This window comes from Plenodomus lingam (genome assembly GCF_022343315.1).
Source record: "Plenodomus lingam strain CAN1 chromosome Unknown contig_6, whole genome shotgun sequence".
NCBI lineage: Eukaryota > Fungi > Ascomycota > Dothideomycetes > Pleosporales > Leptosphaeriaceae > Plenodomus > Plenodomus lingam.
The window spans coordinates 1,314,374-1,332,991 of NW_027093966.1; the positions used below are offsets into that span (position 1 = coordinate 1,314,374).

An 18,618-nucleotide genomic window follows, 5' to 3' on the forward strand; every position below is an offset into this window, starting at 1 on the left:
GTGCTAATCTTGAAAGAGATCGGATAGAAGATCCCGGCTGGTAGCTGAAGGGACCCCCTGTCAAGCCCAGTGTTGTGTGCAGGTACAATCGGCGAAGGTCAATGATCTACGTCTTCTTTCGAGGTCAGATACTATCGTACGAGTAAGCATGTGCCATTTCAGGCTGATTAGACCCTCATTTTTCCGAAATTCCTGCCCCACGCGTAATATCTTTAGATTTCCGTCAACGAAAGCTGACTGCAGAGATACGGATCTGGGCGATGGAAACATCAGTGGCGCTCTGCACGCGATCTATACCACATACTACGTCTCTTGGTCAGTCGCTGGGGAGCAACTCTTCAGTGGCCTGAGCATTGGCACTCGTGCTTCACTGCCCAGCGGGAAAAATGCGGAAAGCACTGATGACTTAGAAAGTGACAGGCCTCAGCAAAGAATCACCTTGAATGACCGATCACACGTGAGTACATGTTATATACTGCAGAAAGCCCGCCGAAAATCCAGTCATTGAAGACATCTTGTGTGGAAGACGTGCTCATTACTCTTCCATTCCCAATATCGGAGGCCCCATTCGGAGAATTACCTACCGGTAGAGCAATGGAGAGAGCTGTGGCTGACAACTTCCAAACCCAATGTGGGTGGGTACAGTACAGTATTGCTGCGGATGAGTTGGCCGAGTCGTGGTGCAGACTTTGTAGACATGCCATCCCAGTCTCGAGCTCGTGCAAGGAAGCAAATCAGGCTGTCCTTGTGTGTTGAAAGACCATGGGGGGGATTTGCACTAGGATGATCACGCTTTGGGTCTTAGACACGTGGCGCCTTTCCTAAAATGCATTGCCAGCTGGCTGGAGCTGACAACACCCCGGCTCCCACAACCTCCTGATTCCTGAACGCAAAGACGGCGTGAGGATCCAAAGTGGCTACATCGTTTACAATGCTTCTACAGCGACAGCCGTGCCTCTCTGTCGCTCTGATGGACGCTGGGCAGCGACGCCGCTGGATTTGAGCTCTGAATCACTACACTGGCACACACACACACATTCACATACGATACCGATACCGGTACCGTGCCTGAGAGAATAGCACCGACCGATTGAGTCGTGCTGCAACATCCGTCCGGCCTCCAGTGGCCGAAGGCAGGACACACGATCACCTTTCAGCCGTAGCTCGTACCTTGCATGAGCTGCCTGGCAGGCGTCACTAATCTCGGCTTGCGTCTCCCGAGTGTGCATGCGTTCTGGCTCTGGCAAGGAAATTGGGCCTGATTACTTTCGACGACACCGCCAAGATAGCGTAGGGCAGGACTTTGCAACACGGGCGCGACACACTCAACCAGCAAAAAAAAAACAGCCCAGGCGTGCATTGGGCCATCTCAAGGGTTCCTTGTGAACGTGTCAACGCCAGCGGTAAATCCCTAGGGTACGTCTACGTTAGTGCAGCCCCTCCGTCGTCATGGTCCCACCCTGGCTGTTTGGATGCGTTGCTAATGTGTTGTCCACCGCCAATAGGTACCATACATATGGACGCTTCTCCTCGATGGCCAGGTGTGTCGTTTGTAAACCATCACAATGCCTCTCTTCAGAAAGGAAAAACGAACTGTCCATGGCATCTATCCCAGCAAACAAAGCTCTAACCTCTTCAAAGCATCTAGCATCAGCATCAGTCCGGCCAAAAAGGGAAAGGCGGGCGAGGGGGTCCAGGCGTCCGTCGATAGCGTCATGACACCCAATCCGAACGGGAACGGTGAACCATTCGTTGTTGACTTTGCAATAATGCACGATGAGCCAGCCTCAAACGAGCGGAGGGCTCCGCGCACGCCCGATCGATCAAATGTCGATCCCGAGGAACATTGGTTCTCTGACGATGATAATGCTGCTCCCCCTCCCCCAGACTTCGCCTCCAGGCGTGATATACACATTCCCTCGAGGACAAGGTAGCAAACGTGAATGTGCTAGGCGAAAGGGCAATCTTACTAATCGGTCTCAGCTCAAGTACACCGCAAGCGGAAAGAAAACGAATACGCATGCAAAGACGATTGAGTTGCGACGCAGCTTCATTCTTCATGCCTTCCACGCCCGATCCCTACCAGAGTAGGACCCGTGATGGGTCCCAAACTCCGGGTAGCAACATTGCACCACATACTTCAGAGTCCCCCCGTGGGCGCAGCATAGCACCTACCACACTCCGCAGCTCGAATGCTTCTGTCATGTCCTACGAATCATCGGCACCATCATTTGCTACTCACGCTCTCGTCCCTCTGCAGCAGAAAGGTCTTGCGGATGACGTCGACCGACTTGCACCTCTCCTCGAAGACGACCCTTGCTCATTTGACCTTGTCTCCGCCCCTGTTGACAATGGACGGAAGCAATTTTCACTGGAGCAGCGCTCCGAGCAACTATTTTCCAAGCAACATCTCCAGGCTATTTTCAAGGACACTTCATCTCTACTTCGATTCACCTCATTTCTCAGCGCTGCAAGACCACAATCAGTTCCAGTTTTAATCTACTATCTTGATGCATTAAAAGCACTCCGAGCAATCAGCTACGCAAACGCCGTAGCAGAAGGATTGGACCCCATTGAAGGGTTGGATTTTACGCAAACAGCAGCACGACCTACCATGAACGCAGTTTTAGAAGAGAAAGCCAACAAAGCATTTGATGTGCTTGTTCGGGACGATTTGCCAGCATTCATCACCCACGTTTTTGTCCAGGTGGTTAGCGTCAGCATTGCCAAGCGCGTCACAGGAGCTCTACCTCCTTTGCTCAGAGAGGCCAGCGAGGGACTTGCAGAAGTCTTCTGCCTGTCAGATCCGTCCAGATCCGATAACCCCATCATTTTTGCATCAGAAGGTCAGTAGTTTGTCGACGATGTGCATAACCCCAGGATTGACGATTTCCAGAATTCCATCGCACTACACAATATGGGGTCAGCTACGCCATTGGAAGGAACTGCCGCTTTTTGCAAGGCCCGAAGACGAACCGAAGCAGTGTCGCCCGCTTCAAGCAAGCCGCCATCGAAGGCAAAGACCACAGTGAAGTGTTTCTAAACTAGTACGTCCTTACACTTCGAAGATCATGCGGATGATGGTTAACCTTCATATCAGTCGCCGGGACGGCTCGCCCTTTATGAATCTGCTGATGATAGCTCCGCTGCTCGATTCGCGCGGCAACCTCCGTTACTTCATCGGCGCGCAAATCGATGTCTCAGGCCTTGTAAAAGATGGCACAGACCTGGACGCTTTCCAGCGTATGCTAGCGCAGCAAGACGGCAAAGAAGAGGAGGATCCGCTGAAAGATGAGTTTCAAGAACTCAGTGAAATGTTCAATCATGTTGAGCTCGACACTGTAAGAAAGTATGGGGGTAGCATGCACAGGGAGCAATTGGAGGACGGGAGACCAAACTCGTCGCAAAAGCCAAGATTATTGATCCAGGATCAATCAACATATGATGTTGACAAAGCGGAGAAGCCACCACCAAAACCCGACGGCAGACTCTCCGGGCCATATAAGCACGTAAGTGGAATCATAAACCATGCTGCCAAAATATATGCTCATCAGCTCTTCAAAGTACCTCATCGTCCGACCAGCACCTTCTCTACGGATTCTATTCACCTCGCCCTCCCTCCGTGTCCCTGGAATACTTCAATCTCGCTTCCTAGATCGAATTGGCGGCAGTAATCGGGTCCGTGAATCCCTCGGCAGCGCCCTCGCAGATGGCTCACGCGGCGTAACCGCAAAAGTCCGTTGGCTCCCCCACGCGGTTGCAGACCTCGAGAACAGCCAAGAGGAAGGCCGGCCGCGCTGGATCCATTGTACGCCACTGCTCGGTTCATCCGGAGCAGTAGGTGTATGGATGGTTGTCCTCGTTGATGAAAAGGATCACTCGCAGCCCGTACGTAGGTTCCGCCAAGCTCCCCCTGTGTCCAACGATATCCGGGCTCAGCGACTGCAGAGAGATAACCGACTCGACGGCTTCGAAGATGATGCTGAGAGGAGTGATTCCTTCTCCTCGCATTGCGCTTTTGGACCAGCCGTGTATGGCCCTACTGTGTCCAATGGTCACAATGTAGCTCGCCATCTGAATGTAGATGCCCTACGCCGGCCATCTAGTCCTCGGTATGCTCCGCAATCGCCCGTGTATGAGAGAGGTTCGATGAAATCTGCAAGTTCGTCGATGAAAGAGAACGTGCTTCAACGCGAGCGCAGTGCGGATTCTTTTGCTATTTAGATAGTTGCCCAAGAAGTTCTGGACAAACGATAGATACGGTCGTTATGAGCAGCTCCCCAGGACGTTTTCTTCTTCTTTTGTTATGTATGCATCGAGCAGGGTTGGGAGGTATCGATTTTTTTTTCTTGCGGCTTGCTATATACCCGTTCTATTGTAATCTTAATGGCATCGTCATGGGTGGCCAATCTGAATCTTGATCTGCACCTGTAGCTTTTTTAGTGAATGTTTTCGACGCGCAATGGTTGCTGAACTTACTCCTCATGGCGAGCTTCATGACTGTATGGTGATAGGTACATGTGACCCAGCACAACCCTCATCCATCATGATCACCCCAATTGTCCAGTACTAACGCCGCATGTCCCATCTCAGTAACCCATGCCCCACTATCCTCGCCCACACCCAAGATAAACACTCATTCACGGCCAAACCCCCACACCTCACCACACATCATCAGCCGTAACAAGCCAGGCATCCCCATCCGCCCTCACCGTCCCCCTCTCCTTATCCCTCCCACACGGCTTCCGCATATCCAGCGCATCCTCGCCATCATTATAATACTCCCTCACCCTTCTATACACACTATACCCCATCTTGCGATACAACTCCTTTGCAATCTCGTTGCTCGCGCGCACAAAAAGATCCACAAACCAGGCGTTGGCGGCGTCCGAGGCGCGCTCGAGCGCAGACGAGAGCGCGGTTGCGTGGCCGAGGCGGCGCGCGCTAGGCGCGATGGTCAGCGCAGTGATGTGGCCGTGCCAGGGGAGGTAGTTTGGGTAGGATTGGCCGGTGGTGGAGGGGTGGTAGGGTGTTATTGGGGGTGCGTAGGGGGAGGATTCGAGTTTGCCTAGGACTGTGTTTGGGGTGTGGTTAGTTTAATTATCTACTTAATCCTTAAGTTGTCCGTGTTCTTCTCATTGTTTTTGTGTGAGAAACTCATAGAAGAGATTTGGGTGGTAGCAACGATGAAGATGTTTTTTTTATTCATGCTTACTGTAGCCTTCTATCTCGCCATCTGTGCCTTCTATAACTTGGCATAGTTCCGGCCATTTCGTGAGGTAATCGAGGTAGAAGCCGATGTTGTAGGTCTCCGTGAGGTGGTCAAGGTTTGTGCATGATATTCTGAGGAGATCGTTTGGTCGCATGGGCCTGATAGTCGCCATGTTGATTGGCTGTATATGAGACTCTTGCGCAGACTGGATATGGATATTGTGTTACTGGTGGTGTGTATAAGTTTGCGCGGGGTTTGTTGCGAGGCATGGGGGAGAAGGGAAGAGACTCCCGCGGGGAAACTCGCTTAAACTTGCCCGCGGGTTTCCTGTGTGCCACCTGTGGCGCAGGGCATACGGTACGTATTCATAGTACTACTGCCGTCGATAGTCCTACACCTGCAATCTACGCCCGAGAATACCTATATATTTCTGAAATCACCGAGAAGATTGAAAATCTCGCGACCGTAAAAAAGCTTTGAAAACCCAAAGTATGGTCGAATTGATTGAAAAACACATCACCTGTGCCGTAATAAGTCCTCTCTTCTCACGATATTTATTGCACTGTCTGTACAAACAAGGTCCATAAAGAAAAGATTGACATTGCATCATATATATTTGAAAGAAAACTAACTACATTCGGGAGAATCAGGCCTTGAGACTGTCGCCTGTCCTTTGAACGAGGACAGAGAGCAGTGTCATCCTAGCAAGGAGAAGCATGAATGGTCCGAGCAAATACAAACAGCCCAGTGTAGGATCACATATCTTGTTATGATAGAAGCATGGAAGTATTAGTGCAAGATGTTGTAGAATCCCGCATGAACAGACGCAAAAATCAAACGGGCCTTCATGTGCAAGTGAAGAAAGCCACCAGTATGCAACTTCTTTCCCATCCTGTATCCAGATGCCGTCTTGTCCCGTAACTCCAGAAGTTGTGTCCAGAATGATAAAACTCCACTGCAAGTCTGGCCCCTCCCTACCTCGAACGAGAAGCGCTTTAATCATCTGGGTGCAAGACTTTGGAGCATGGAACGGTGCACCTGCACTTCGGTGGCCAGAAAGCAAGATCTTCACGGCTCATGAGGCCATTCCGAGTCCCTTCACGGCATTCCTCAATCTCGTGAGGTAGCAAACCGGGATTGACAATTTCTTCGAGTTCGATGCCACCTCCATCATCTTTGTACAAGTCAGCCAGTTCGTCGCTGGTGAATTTGAGGCCTTCAATGGCAGCCCTGCGCAACGAATAGAAACGCTCCTTCTCGAGCTCATCGATGAAGCCGAACACCGCGACGACGGGATAGAGGGCCAAAACTTCGGCTGCTTTTTCGTATATCAACCGGTGCAGGGTGCGTGGGCATTCGTGGTCGCGGTAAAACAGAGGTGGCATCATGCGTGAAGGTCGGTAACGCGAGCTGGTTCCCTCAGGCTCAGGTAGTTCGAGTACGACGACTTCCAAAGCAGGCAATTGTTCAAGCATCTCGTAGCCAGAGTTGAAGCGTGACCAGTGGTCCCTTAGACCATGACTAGTGAGCTTGAAGAAACTGAAGTAGGAATGGAAGTCCATACGCATGCAAACTCTACGGATACCATGAGCAAAGGTAGCGTATTGGCTGAGCTGCGGATAGATTCTCGGGTATTGCTTGTATAGCATGGCGAGCTCTGCGGTCTTTTCGTCCACCGGAACTCCCTCGGGGTGTAACATCTGGTGAAAGTTCCCTAAGCGTCTGATGCACTTGTCCAACGGACCACCACCGACAACCCCGACAGACAAGCCTTGGCAAACGGGATGTCCCTTGATTCCCTGTAGACAAACTCGAAGTGCAATGTACCGAACTTGGTGAGAGACACAGAGGAGTGATGAGGCGTTGTCAAAGTGATCAGTGACTTCGTAGGGTTGCGGCGTTGTCTTCTTCAGGTATCGTCTTGGGGGTGGCCTTATGCTTGTAAAAGGCGTATCGCGAAAACAGTGGCTAACGATATTCTCTTTGAGCTCTGTAGGTAGTGCTTCCCAATTGAAAGTTTTACCGTTCTTGCACCACCACTTATACATTTCGGAGCTGGGTAGCGGTAGTTCATCAAGAATCGGAAATTGCAGCTCCAAGAATTCTGCAAGGGGGAATGCAACTCCTTCCTCGTAAACTACGATGTTATCGGTCATGAAGCGAGGGCTATTGCGCGAGGTTTTCTGAGATTCCGGACCGCATAGTCGCGTAATGGGGCCACGACACCAATGGTGAAAGCCAACCTCCATCTTGAACTGCGGAGTGAGAGTTTGTTCCTTTCTTGGATTCCGTTTGGAGTTGGATTGATTTACGTCAATGTTCCTAGCATGGTGTTCTAGAGATTGGATGCGATGCTTTTTGATGGCTTCCCGTATGAGGTTGGTGAAAGGATGCTCATCATTAGCAGATGCTTGCCATTCGTTGCCACCAAGGTAAAGTTCATCCTCGAACGGCAGCCTCATAGCTATATTTAATAATTTTGGGTCGCCTCGATGACTGGAGTTGCTGGTTCTGTACTGAGTGACCCTCTTCTCTGACGAGGGATCAGTGCTCTGCAAATCGTCAGCGCGGACAGTACAGGCCATGAGTAAGCGGAATAACCAACCTCGTTTACACAGTTTATAGAAAGTTTCTGGTCTGTCCCGTTCTTTGGCTCTCAGAGTGAAAACCGGGGTATCTATTATAATTGCAATGTTGCAGGCTAGTTTGTCTAAATAAGCAGTTGGGGCTAAGTGGCGCAAGGCTCCAAATTACTACAATACCACCGTTGCTATTGTGAGTAACTGAGACCCTTACCCGTCCACGTCGAGGCGTTTGGTTCTACTAGCAGGGTGGCGCAGCAAGTAGCAGCCACCTTCACCTGGAAAGAGTCCAGCGAAAATCAGTGCTCGTCCTGTCCGTTGGACGGTAATTTTGGGCGTGCACAGGGGTTTCTTTGGTAATATGAGTCAGTGCTGGGTAAAAGGGTTCGAGTGTACTGAAAGTGTGGACAAATTATAACAATCGAGGCAGGTGCTCTTTTAAACACCAAGTTTCGACAAACGGGCGGTGAGAGTGCAAGACCAGCTACTTGTGACTCGGTCTGAAAGTGAAACCTGGAGCACTCGAGCGTTCACCGTAGCCACAGAAGCTTCTATGTCCACCCGGAACACGCCTCAGACGATGCGACTCTCACCCGCCTACTGCTCAAAAGGTAGCATCAGCACATGAAGTCGACGCCTGCCTATACAGCACATGGGACAGGGTACTGTTAGTAATCAAGGCTTGAGGTATAAAGGTTTCCTCAAAGTTTTGAGCAAAGGGGCCACATATATATTACGAGTATCAATTACAAAATCGAGGACATAGGTGAGCGAGGAGTGTTCTGGCATGGACAAATCCGTTCTAGTACATCTGTACACGTTGGATACAGGTAATATTCGAGACACATTGCAGCCAAAAAAAATGCGAGCTTAAGTGGGAGCTGACGCAGATGATTGGATCTTGTGATAGAAGTGAAAGAAGCAGTTGTGATCGAGGTGGATGCATGTAGGTATTGTTTGTTACCTCTAGGCATCATGACGCCAAGGCGCTTTCCCCAATTCGTCCGGGCTGTGCGCTCAAGCCAATAGCCTTTCCTGCGCGTGCACTTCACCAAACCACCTGTACTCTGGTCGAAATCATACTACTCATCAATTCTATCATTAAGATACACACGCGTGACAGTCTTAAAGAAAGAGCTGGATCGACTACGAGATGAATCAAAATTTCCAGGGCGCGCCTGATCGCGACGACCTACGGATCCTAGATCAACTACGCCGCCAGCTACTGCCTATGATCGCGGTCATGACTAAATTACAACATGAAATGCAGTTCAAAATGGAGAGAGGGCTTGCCGTCGATTGGTAAGTCGTTTTCGCGTTTGTCCAACTGAACCGTAACATTATTTCCACTTTCACGATCATGCCACATATACCGACGACCATATACAAGCATCCGGGCAACAATGCCATGTTAGAAAGAGTGCTTTTGTACAGAGGCCAAATCTACAATTTCTTCTCTGACCCCCCATATAGGCCACAAATTCAGCATACAACGACTATAGTCTCTAACTACATTAACTCTTTCAATACCATGATCCACGGTGGATACCAACACACTACCGAAGACATCGTGACCAAGGTACCGAAGCTGGATGAAAACGGAAACATCATTAAGGACGATCTGGGAAATCCTGTGGATAGTGGCAAAGAAGCCACAAAGACGATATATCGCGACATCCACAATCCAGGCCAAGGCGACAGGATCAAAGCGTTGCATCCTTTCCCCATCCCACCATTTCCAATGCACCTACCGCACGCCCAGGGGATGGCAAATACTCTTTTGAGGAAGAGATTGGAGCCAATGGAGGAGGGCTGGGTGGGAAAGAGGTTGCAGAAAGCGGCGGAGTTTGCAGAGGTCCCGGAAGCGTGGGGTATCGAGCCCAAGAAACCAGAAGCCAAAGAGGAAGACGATGAGAAAGACGGCGATGATGAAGACACGAGAGAAGATGCAAATGCTATGCCACTGAAGCGCGTCAAGGGCGCATTGAGCGAAGCCGATATTGTGGAGATGTGGAGAATGGCGCACCAAGAGGCTTTCGATCAGGAATATCTCAAGGCGACATATCCGAACATCTATGGTGACGATGCAGGTGCGGAAGATGAAGAAGATGAAGATGAAGAAGACGAAGACGAAGACGAAGGAGAGTTTGAAGATGCCATGGACACATCTGGAGCGCCGGAAGTGGCAGTCTCAGCACCATCCACCGTGGTAACCAAGGGTGCTACACAGGATGTGGCGTCAGTCAAGCCTCCTGTGCACCAACCTGTGCCTGGACAACCTGTTTTGCCATTAGGATTCATACACAAGTTTATGGTCTTGGGCGAGGCGGGTGGGAAATGAGCATGATAGTCCGCAATGATGCAGACGTTGATTTCTGCCCTGTTGAGCTGCTGATTGTGCCCTTGTCAGGCGCGATGCTCTGGCTCACTCTGGCCTAAGCGCATACACTCTGACCGGAAATAAATCTTTCGGCATGCCCCTCTGCAATTCAGTAGCCAGGATCTTCAGACCTGCTTCCTGGAACAATCTCCTAAACTTGTCATCCGACCGTGTCACACTCGAGTCCTCGTCGTCATATATATCCTTGTGCCTAATATCCGTCGACAGGTTCTCCTTGACCACAATCCAAGCCGCAACCTTGTCTTCCCTTTCCCTTGGCTTTCTTAAACCAGCCGCACACCGCCGCAGATATAGAACCAACTGTGCATCCGTTAGGTGTCCTAAACACCACTGGTTCCATATCAGATCGTACGCGCCCTCTTCTGGTATCCAGTCCTGCAGCCCCAGATTGATAACGGCGCCCACCTGCCCCTTATCTCCCGTTGCCTCTCCATCGCCCGCATACTCGCCGTTTCCAAGACTGTTCACCAATTCATCTGTAAACTTCTTCACCGGCTCCACAACATCGACCCGCTGCGCAACAGGCAACAGCAAGCCTTTGGTTATGCGGCCTATGCCCGCACCACAATCTGCAACACGGTCTAGTGGTGGCAAAGGCTGTTTCGGAGAAGCCTGTGATCGCAGCCGGCGAAGTTTGGTGAGGAAATTGGATGAGCCTTGTAGGTCGATGCGCGAGGTCTGGGGATAGCCGCCGAGCATGCCATTGTTGTCCGAGGAGACGCTGTTCCAGTATGTAAGGGATGCATCGACGTTTATGGATGCATCCGGGCGATTGGGGTCGTGGGGGCTGAAGGGGGGGTCGGAAGTCATGTCCATTGCTGTTGTGCGTGGCAGCGTGGTTCGAGGCTCATGAGCAGAGTGAGATAGGTCAAGTAGAATGAATGGTGGATGCCGCACGAACGGCAGTGGTCTAGAGAATTTGCGATAGTAATGACCTGCGATGGATTTGGAGGGGAGGTATGTAGGGGAAGAATTGTTGTGGGGTGAGTTACATCATGCGTGTTGTTTGTTTAGTGGGTCTATGGTACAAGTGAGCAGCCTAGCGCGTTCAAGCGCGATGAGGGGCTATGTGCGGTTACCTATCTACCCCACCTAGTTAGGGCACGGAGTTTACCGCCGAGATGCCGACGGCCAGACATGACGGGGGGATAATCCCTGGCCAGGTACAACCGTACAAGCACGACAGTCACGATGGCGACTGACATGTCTGGCAAATGCTTCACCATATCTATTGCTACTTGTTACTCCAGTTTCAGTACCAATCCTACAGCTACCCTAGCCATGTTGAACGGTGAACAGGTGGGGGTTCTCTCAGCCGAAACAGGCATCTCCATGCGCATCAGCTAGCTTTCGTTCGTCGTACCTGTGGCGGGGTCCACAACAAGAGGGGTCAGCTACTTCCCAGTTGCCTCCAAGACTGCGGGCAGGTTATCTAATCGATTACCTACTCTACTACCGGTAGATACATAAGCAGCTGATCTCTTCGCCAACTTGAGGGGAATGTCCTGTCTTTACGCCACTTTTGCCCGCACCTCTCTGCGTCGCTGTCCCTCAAGTATCCTGCAAAGCCGAACATCAAGAGCTTTGGAAGCTAGCCGCCGGCCGATCTGGAGGCTCTACACTGGTACCAGAAGCAACATGTCTGATCTTTTTGTTGAGCTCACTGCGCCCAATGGCCGCAAGTATTCGCAGCCAAGGGGACTGTTCATCAACAACGAGTTTGTCAAGTCGAAATCTGGAGAGACCATCACTTCGATAAATCCAAGGTACGTCTGCCCTCAGGCGGTCCTTGCAGATCCATTGGCTGACAGGACTTAGTGATGAAAGCGAAATTGTTTCCGTCTACGCAGCTGGCCCGGAAGATGTAGACGACGCCGTCGCAGCAGCACGAAAAGCCTTCAAGAATCCTGACTGGCGAGACATGGACACTAACGCTCGTGCGGATCTACTCTACAGATTCGCCCAGCTAATCGACGAGAACAAGGAGACCCTTGCGACCATCGAGACATGGGACAATGGCAAGCCTTACTCCGTTGCGCTAAATGACGATCTGGGAGAGGTTGTTGGAACCATCAAATACTATGCAGGCTGGGCGAACAAGATTCACGGACAGGTCATCGACACTGGCCCAGCAAAGCTTGCGTACACTCTTCGTGAACCACTTGGTGTTTGCGGACAGATCATCCCGTAGGTGTCTCGTATACACTGTTCGAGTCTCAGCTAAGCAAATGCAGATGGAATTTCCCTCTCGCAATGGCTGCGTGGAAACTGGGACCTGCTCTCTGCACAGGCAACACCATCGTTATGAAGGCAGCCGAGCAGACACCGCTTTCCATTCTCTATCTTGCCAGTCTCGTTAAGGAAGCTGGTTTCCCACCAGGTGTTGTCAACATCATCAACGGAGAGGGCAGAAAAGCTGGCGCCGCACTCGCTCAGCACCTGGACGTTGACAAGATCGCCTTTACTGGCTCAACAGCTACTGGAAAGGAAATCATGAAGATGGCTGCTGTGAACATGAAGAACATCACCCTGGAAACGGGTGGGAAATCACCTCTCGTGATTTTTGACGATGCAGACCTTGACCAGGCGGTCAAATGGACGCATGTTGGCATCATGTCAGTCACATCGCGCCCGCTCCTCTTTTCCCACTGACGAGCTGTAGGTACAACCAAGGCCAAGTCTGTACCGCAACCTCGCGAGTCCTAGTCCAGGAAGGCATCTACGAGAAGTTCATCGAGTCCTTCAAACAGCACGTCAAGACCACGTCAATCGTCGGAGACCCCTTCCAAGACGACACTTTCCAGGGCCCGCAAGTCACCAAAGCACAGTTTGACCGTGTTCTCGGTTTCATCGAGGCCGGCAAATCTGAAGGCGCGACCCTTGTGGCTGGTGGAGAAGCACACAAGAACGCGGGTGGGAAGGGCTTTTTCATTGCGCCTACCATTTTCACAGACGTCAAGGATCACATGAAGATCTATCGCGAGGAGGTTTTTGGACCTTTTGTTGTCATCAGCTCGTTCAAGACGGAGGAAGAAGCCATTGAGCGTGCGAATGACACGACCTATGGGCTGGGAGCAGCGGTATTCACTGAGAACATCACAAAAGCCCATCGTGTGGCGAGACGGATTGAAGCGGGCATGGTATGGATCAACTCGAGCAACGACTCGGACATCAGAGTGCCGTTTGGCGGTGTGAAGCAGAGTGGGATTGGCAGGGAGCTGGGAGAAGCTGGATTGGAGGCCTATACCAACAAAAAGGCCATTCATGTCAATCTGGGCACGAAGTTGTAGAAGAGGATTGTAGGGTGAGGGTGGAGGTCATGCAGCCGAGGGACAAGGCCATTTTGCTGTGTATGTAGAGTAAGTAGGTTCGAGATATGTCTGAGTGAAGGGTTGGCAATGTTTGACGTTCCCGAAGAGTACGCAGCGGTTTCGCCCGGCTCTTGGCGTCATCTCAGGAGGTGCCATGGAGGGGGCCACTTTCAACCACGTCGTAAGTGAGTATGGTTACAAGAGATGGCCCAATGCCTAGCCAGGTCACATGGTACCCCCAAGACCTTGTTGTCGGGTCTGTCCTTGGCGCCACGGCTTGGTCTCTACCACGTCCTTCCGAAGATCCAAGCGATCGTGGTGGTTGGCAGAGTAGGTTTGTGTGCATGTTGTTCATACTTGATTTCCACACACACACACACACACACACACATAGAGACACCCTCGTTGAGGCATTTCTTCCAGGGCTGTCGTCGGTGTGAAATTGCAGACATGAGGACTGCACAGGCTGGTGCCCGATGATGACTTCGGGCCGCTACCGACATTGTCACAACCGCAAACGGTAAAGGGATGCGTGCATTGTCTTTGCGGGCGCGGAGCGTTGCGAGTGATGAAGGGTTGTTTGAATGGGTGTGTGTGGGAGCTGGGTACCTCTTGTGTACCTAAAGTACCTAGGAAGAGTTAGATGGTCAGCAAAACGGACACAAGGCACATAGCCACTTGGGGTCACGAAGGAAGAAGAGTGGAAAGAAGAGAGGGGCTTGTCTTGCTTGGCTTGCGCGAACGGGTCTTGGTAGTCAGGTCCACTATGATGTCGATGGTAGTACATAGTCCAGTCCAGTCCAAGAGACAATAGCAGCAACATGTGGGTGCTCGATGAAACATAAGCTGGAAAGTATCATCCATGTACTGTACCTGCTACCTAGGCACAGCGCAATTTGCCAGCCCAAATCCAAATGCGTTTCACAAAGCTGGCCATGCTGTACCTAGAGTATGGGAGCCACAATGGACACGTCTGTGAGCCGTGGCTAGCCCATGCCCTTGATCAGCGACGTGGACAGGCAAAAAAGTGTCACAGCATGGTTTCCTAACTTTTCTTTGGGTGTGGCTGCTGCAAGTTGATCCTTGTCTGCTGTCTTGGCCTAGGTAGGCTCTGCTCACCAAAGGGCTGGCAAATCACGGGAATAATGCGAACCTCACCACCCACACACTCATCACACAGACACAGACACACATACATAAAACACACACACACGCACACACGCACACACGCGACTGAAAAAAAACAAAACGGTTCCTCGCTGTACTGCCCCTCGCTAAGCCAACGGTCTCAAAACACCACACCCCCAATTCGTGTCGGCCAAAGGCTGCGGTGTACACTCTACTTGTATGGTACACGCCTAACCTACCCACATACATACTATCACATCGCATCGCTCGCCTCCGCAGCTGTCTGGGCTCTGACTAGTTAGCTTGCGCGCTGGTTCCACTAGCACACCTACAACGCTTTCTTATTCACCGGTCCGCAGAGCCCGCCCATCGGCTACTCGCTCGCAGGAACCGACTAAAGGCGTTGCGGCTTACCTGCGCCTGCGCCTGCGCCTGCGCCTGGCACCGCCCATTGATCCATCGTAGCTCTAGTATTCTGTCCCCTCCCCTCCCCTTCCCCTCCCAACTCCCCGCTCTGCTGGCCCTCCTGCCCTACACTACTACACTACTACACTGCACTACACTGCACTACACTACACTACACTACACTACACTACACTACACACTACACTGCCGCCCCTACACTGCCTCCCCAAGGTGCTGTCCAGAGAGTAGACGCAAGCTGGCAATCACCGCAACCCACTAGACTGCAACTGCTAAACCTCGACCGCCTGCGCCCCATGCCCCCAGCCCACCCATCGTGAGCTCTCACCACCAGCGCCCCCCTCTTCTTCCTCAGCCCAGACACCACCGCTCTGGCGCGCAAGCAGGATTCGCATTCTCCCCCCGTCGCCTTCCCTACGCTGACCTGGCACGGCCAGTGTCCCTCGAAGCAGATAACGACAGGGCCGACGGAGGCTTGCTATCTTGCCTTTCTCGCGCGTCTCTATCGCCCTCCCTAATCCAGGCTCTCCCGTGTGGCCTATCTACCTATCTATCCACCCTCCCACCTACCTACCTACCCACCCAGCCATCTACTTCGCAACCCACCTCCACACACTCATACCCGCACACTTGGCGTCATCGCAACTGCCACATTCTGATCTAGCAAGGGCTACAGAGTGCCCACCAGCTGTTGGGACTTCTACGTCACCCACCTATCCTCCCTCCGTAGCTTCCTCAAATCTACCCTAAGCATCCGAAATCTTACAAGACACAACCCGACATACATTGGACGGCTTGCTACATCCAATAGCACCCAGCCCGCATCATGGGTAACCAGCCATCCAGCGAAAAAAAGGCCAAAGGCGACAAGTCGGGCGCCGATGGTGCTCCTCTGGGCCGCGAGTACTATCGCTCATTCGAGAGGTCCGACACCAAAGACTCGTCGCGCTCGATCCGCAACTCGCTACGATCCAAGATCCCCGGCTCCGGAAAGACCGACAGTCCACGCAATTCGGTCGCTAATCTCGGTGACGTCAATGGCAAGCCTGACAAAACAGATGCTGCCTCTACCAAATCAGACAAGAGCCGCGGTGGCAAAAGCTCACGAAGGGGCTCAAACGCCTCAGCGCTTGCTGCTCCCGAGCTGCCCATCGAGACACTTGATAGGAAAGACTCGCTTCCCGCCGACGAACCTGAAGCCCCGCCCTCGCCCGTACAAAGCGCATCCGTGGGCCATGGACACGAAGGAGTGAGCAGGGCCCAGCAATCAGGCGAAGTCGACCACGTGTCGGATGTGCCACCAACGGGCATCCCACCCCCACTGGCCTCGGCTCAGCCAGGGGAGTCCATCCTACAGAAGAAGGGCCAACCAATTCCAAGGCTCCCAGAACCTCCGGCCCCGACCGATGGCTCAGGTTCGCCAATGGAGATCAGCGCACTCAAGTCAATGGACTTGGATGACATGATACAAAGACTGCTGGATGCAGCTTACGCTGGCAAGGTTACCAAGACCGTCAGCCTAAAGAATGCAGAGATCTTTGCCATCTGCTCAGCGGCGCGAGAGGTGTTTCTGAGCCAGCCGGCACTTCTTGAACTGGCACCGCCCGTCAAGATCGTTGGCGATATCCACGGACAATACACCGATCTGATCCGCATGTTCGAGATGTGCGGATTTCCTCCCAACTCAAATTACCTCTTCCTCGGTGACTACGTGGACCGCGGTAAGCAGAGTTTGGAAACCATTTTGCTACTTCTCTGCTACAAGCTCAAGTTCCCCGAGAATTTCTTCCTCCTACGCGGCAACCACGAATGTGCCAACGTCACGCGAGTATACGGCTTTTACGACGAGTGCAAGAGACGATGTAACATCAAGGTTTGGAAAGCCTTTGTGGATACCTTCAACACGTTACCCATTGCAGCCATTGTTGCACAAAAGATTTTCTGTGTGCATGGCGGATTGTCTCCGAGCTTGTCTCACATGGATGATATTCGACAAATTGCAAGGCCCACCGATGTACCAGACTACGGTCTGCTGAACGACCTGCTGTGGAGTGATCCGGCGGATATGGAAAATGACTGGGAATCTAATGAACGAGGCGTCAGTTATTGCTTTGGCAAGAAGGTCATTATGGAATTTCTGCAACGGCATGACTTCGATCTTGTTTGTCGAGCTCACATGGTTGTCGAAGACGGCTACGAGTTCTTCAATGACAGAGTACTAGTCACTGTATTCTCGGCACCCAATGTACGTCTCATCTATTCGGAAAGCTTTGCACCTCACTCGAACTGACCACAACTAGTATTGCGGCGAGTTTGACAATTGGGGTGCGGTCATGTCGGTTTCTGGAGAGTTGCTATGCAGCTTTGAGCTGTTAAAGCCACTCGATTCGAGTGCGTTGAAGAGCCACATCAAGAAGAGCAGGAACAAGCGTCAGAGCATGCTCAACTCACCCGTATGTATTGCAACTGAAGCTTACCGAATTTCCCACGATTCAGGGCTATTTATTATTGCATATAGAGCAGCACTAACTTTTGGCTTACAGCCCGCTCACTACGCACCCCAAAGTTACTAATCTCATACTTTTTCAATAGGGTGCGATTGGCGAACTTTTACCTGGATCTCCTATCATTGCAAAGAGCGCGACAACTCCTCGAGATGACCAAGATTTTGACCTCTCGATTAACTTGGACAACATGGCTGTACCTGAGAAGCGCGGTCTTGCTGGAAGACTCAGACGTGTGCGGAGGAAGCCTGGGCTGGAGCAGCTTGGTGACCAAGGGGATGGCACAGCAACATCTTCAATGTGGGAGAAGGGTCATGTCAGAGCCAACACGTGGAGCGATTCTACTGCGTCTGCTGCGAGCGACAATGCGACAGTGTTGATGCAATTTGAGCCTTTTGATGATTTGGGCGGTCCAGAACGGCGGAAACGTCTGCTAGAACAACAGCAGGCGTTGTGGGAATCGACACTACCAAAGTTACCGATTGATCACATTGGCTATTTCGCTTCAGGACGGGACTTGGATCGTTTCCATCACGCGGAAACCCCACGTGGCACCAATACTCGTTGACCATTGGCATGGCAGCCTTTACAGCTATGATCACATCACTTCATGAGATGTATCCGCAGTGTTGTCCTGTCCACACACACACACACACACACACCTGTTAGACTGGCTCTGCGGCTTTGTCATCCTCACTTCGTCTTTTCTTTCCTACGATTGGTTCAGGGTGCGATGCATCGATTGGCGTTGGCGTTGTGCTACCTTCACTACCGTTGATTTGAATATCCCGTTCCCTAAAGGGTTCCGACTTCTAAATTAGCAGCGAGGGATCTGAGATGTATAATATACCGGGAGCATCTGCTGTTTCTTTGTTTTGTTGCCATTGATGTGTAGTGGCTGACCGAACATGAGTACGTGGATTGTCGATTATCGCAACGAATTTCGAGTATGAAATATCCAACGCAAATATCCAACTGGATACTTGTTCCAATCGTAATGCAATTCTTTAGCGTCTCTGTGTCTTCTGATTCAACGGTGATGTACGCTCAAAACGAA

General features: G+C 51.6%; 9 protein-coding genes across 9 annotated transcripts; 6 read left to right on the top strand and 3 right to left on the bottom strand.

Moving 5' to 3' along the window:
- Positions 1–465: 465 nt before the first annotated feature.
- IAQ61_009659 (uncharacterized protein) lies at positions 466–756 on the top strand (the record flags this gene model as incomplete). The annotated part of the gene is made up of 1 exon (XM_066098483.1): positions 466–756. One exon carries the CDS (start codon positions 466–468, stop codon positions 754–756), a length of 291 nt encoding a protein of 96 aa, XP_065951642.1.
- An 809-nt stretch (positions 757–1,565) lies between these two features.
- On the top strand, positions 1,566–4,224 carry IAQ61_009660 (uncharacterized protein; the record flags this gene model as incomplete). The annotated part of the gene is made up of 5 exons (XM_003837893.2): positions 1,566–1,930; positions 1,984–2,846; positions 2,897–3,047; positions 3,101–3,509; positions 3,565–4,224. The coding sequence occupies 5 exons, from the start codon at positions 1,566–1,568 to the stop codon at positions 4,222–4,224; spliced, it is 2,448 nt and encodes an 815-aa protein (XP_003837941.1).
- A 437-nt stretch (positions 4,225–4,661) lies between these two features.
- IAQ61_009661 (uncharacterized protein) lies at positions 4,662–5,384 on the bottom strand (the record flags this gene model as incomplete). The annotated part of the gene is made up of 2 exons (XM_066098484.1): positions 4,662–5,074; positions 5,216–5,384. The coding sequence occupies 2 exons, from the start codon at positions 5,382–5,384 to the stop codon at positions 4,662–4,664; spliced, it is 582 nt and encodes a 193-aa protein (XP_065951643.1).
- An 823-nt stretch (positions 5,385–6,207) lies between these two features.
- Positions 6,208–7,797, bottom strand: IAQ61_009662 (uncharacterized protein; the record flags this gene model as incomplete). Its single annotated transcript, XM_003837891.2, has 1 exon — positions 6,208–7,797. The coding sequence occupies one exon, from the start codon at positions 7,795–7,797 to the stop codon at positions 6,208–6,210; it is 1,590 nt and encodes a 529-aa protein (XP_003837939.2).
- A 1,062-nt stretch (positions 7,798–8,859) lies between these two features.
- IAQ61_009663 (uncharacterized protein) lies at positions 8,860–10,135 on the top strand (the record flags this gene model as incomplete). Its single annotated transcript, XM_003837890.2, has 2 exons — positions 8,860–9,096; positions 9,268–10,135. Exons 1-2 carry the CDS (start codon positions 8,948–8,950, stop codon positions 10,133–10,135), a joined length of 1,017 nt encoding a protein of 338 aa, XP_003837938.1. The 5' UTR covers positions 8,860–8,947.
- Positions 10,136–10,219: 84 nt separating this feature from the next.
- Positions 10,220–11,011, bottom strand: IAQ61_009664 (uncharacterized protein; the record flags this gene model as incomplete). The annotated part of the gene is made up of 1 exon (XM_003837889.2): positions 10,220–11,011. One exon carries the CDS (start codon positions 11,009–11,011, stop codon positions 10,220–10,222), a length of 792 nt encoding a protein of 263 aa, XP_003837937.2.
- Positions 11,012–11,455: 444 nt separating this feature from the next.
- Positions 11,456–13,986, top strand: IAQ61_009665 (uncharacterized protein; the record flags this gene model as incomplete). Its single annotated transcript, XM_003837888.2, has 7 exons — positions 11,456–11,961; positions 12,014–12,382; positions 12,430–12,810; positions 12,858–13,461; positions 13,622–13,687; positions 13,731–13,836; positions 13,901–13,986. Exons 1-7 carry the CDS (start codon positions 11,696–11,698, stop codon positions 13,984–13,986), a joined length of 1,878 nt encoding a protein of 625 aa, XP_003837936.2. The 5' UTR covers positions 11,456–11,695.
- Positions 13,987–15,883: 1,897 nt separating this feature from the next.
- On the top strand, positions 15,884–17,630 carry PZH1 (serine/threonine protein phosphatase Pzh1; the record flags this gene model as incomplete). The annotated part of the gene is made up of 3 exons (XM_066098485.1): positions 15,884–17,302; positions 17,358–17,510; positions 17,601–17,630. The coding sequence occupies 3 exons, from the start codon at positions 15,884–15,886 to the stop codon at positions 17,628–17,630; spliced, it is 1,602 nt and encodes a 533-aa protein (XP_065951644.1).
- A 121-nt stretch (positions 17,631–17,751) lies between these two features.
- IAQ61_009667 (uncharacterized protein) lies at positions 17,752–18,129 on the top strand (the record flags this gene model as incomplete). Its single annotated transcript, XM_066098486.1, has 1 exon — positions 17,752–18,129. The coding sequence occupies one exon, from the start codon at positions 17,752–17,754 to the stop codon at positions 18,127–18,129; it is 378 nt and encodes a 125-aa protein (XP_065951645.1).
- Between the last annotated feature and the right edge of the window lie 489 nt (positions 18,130–18,618).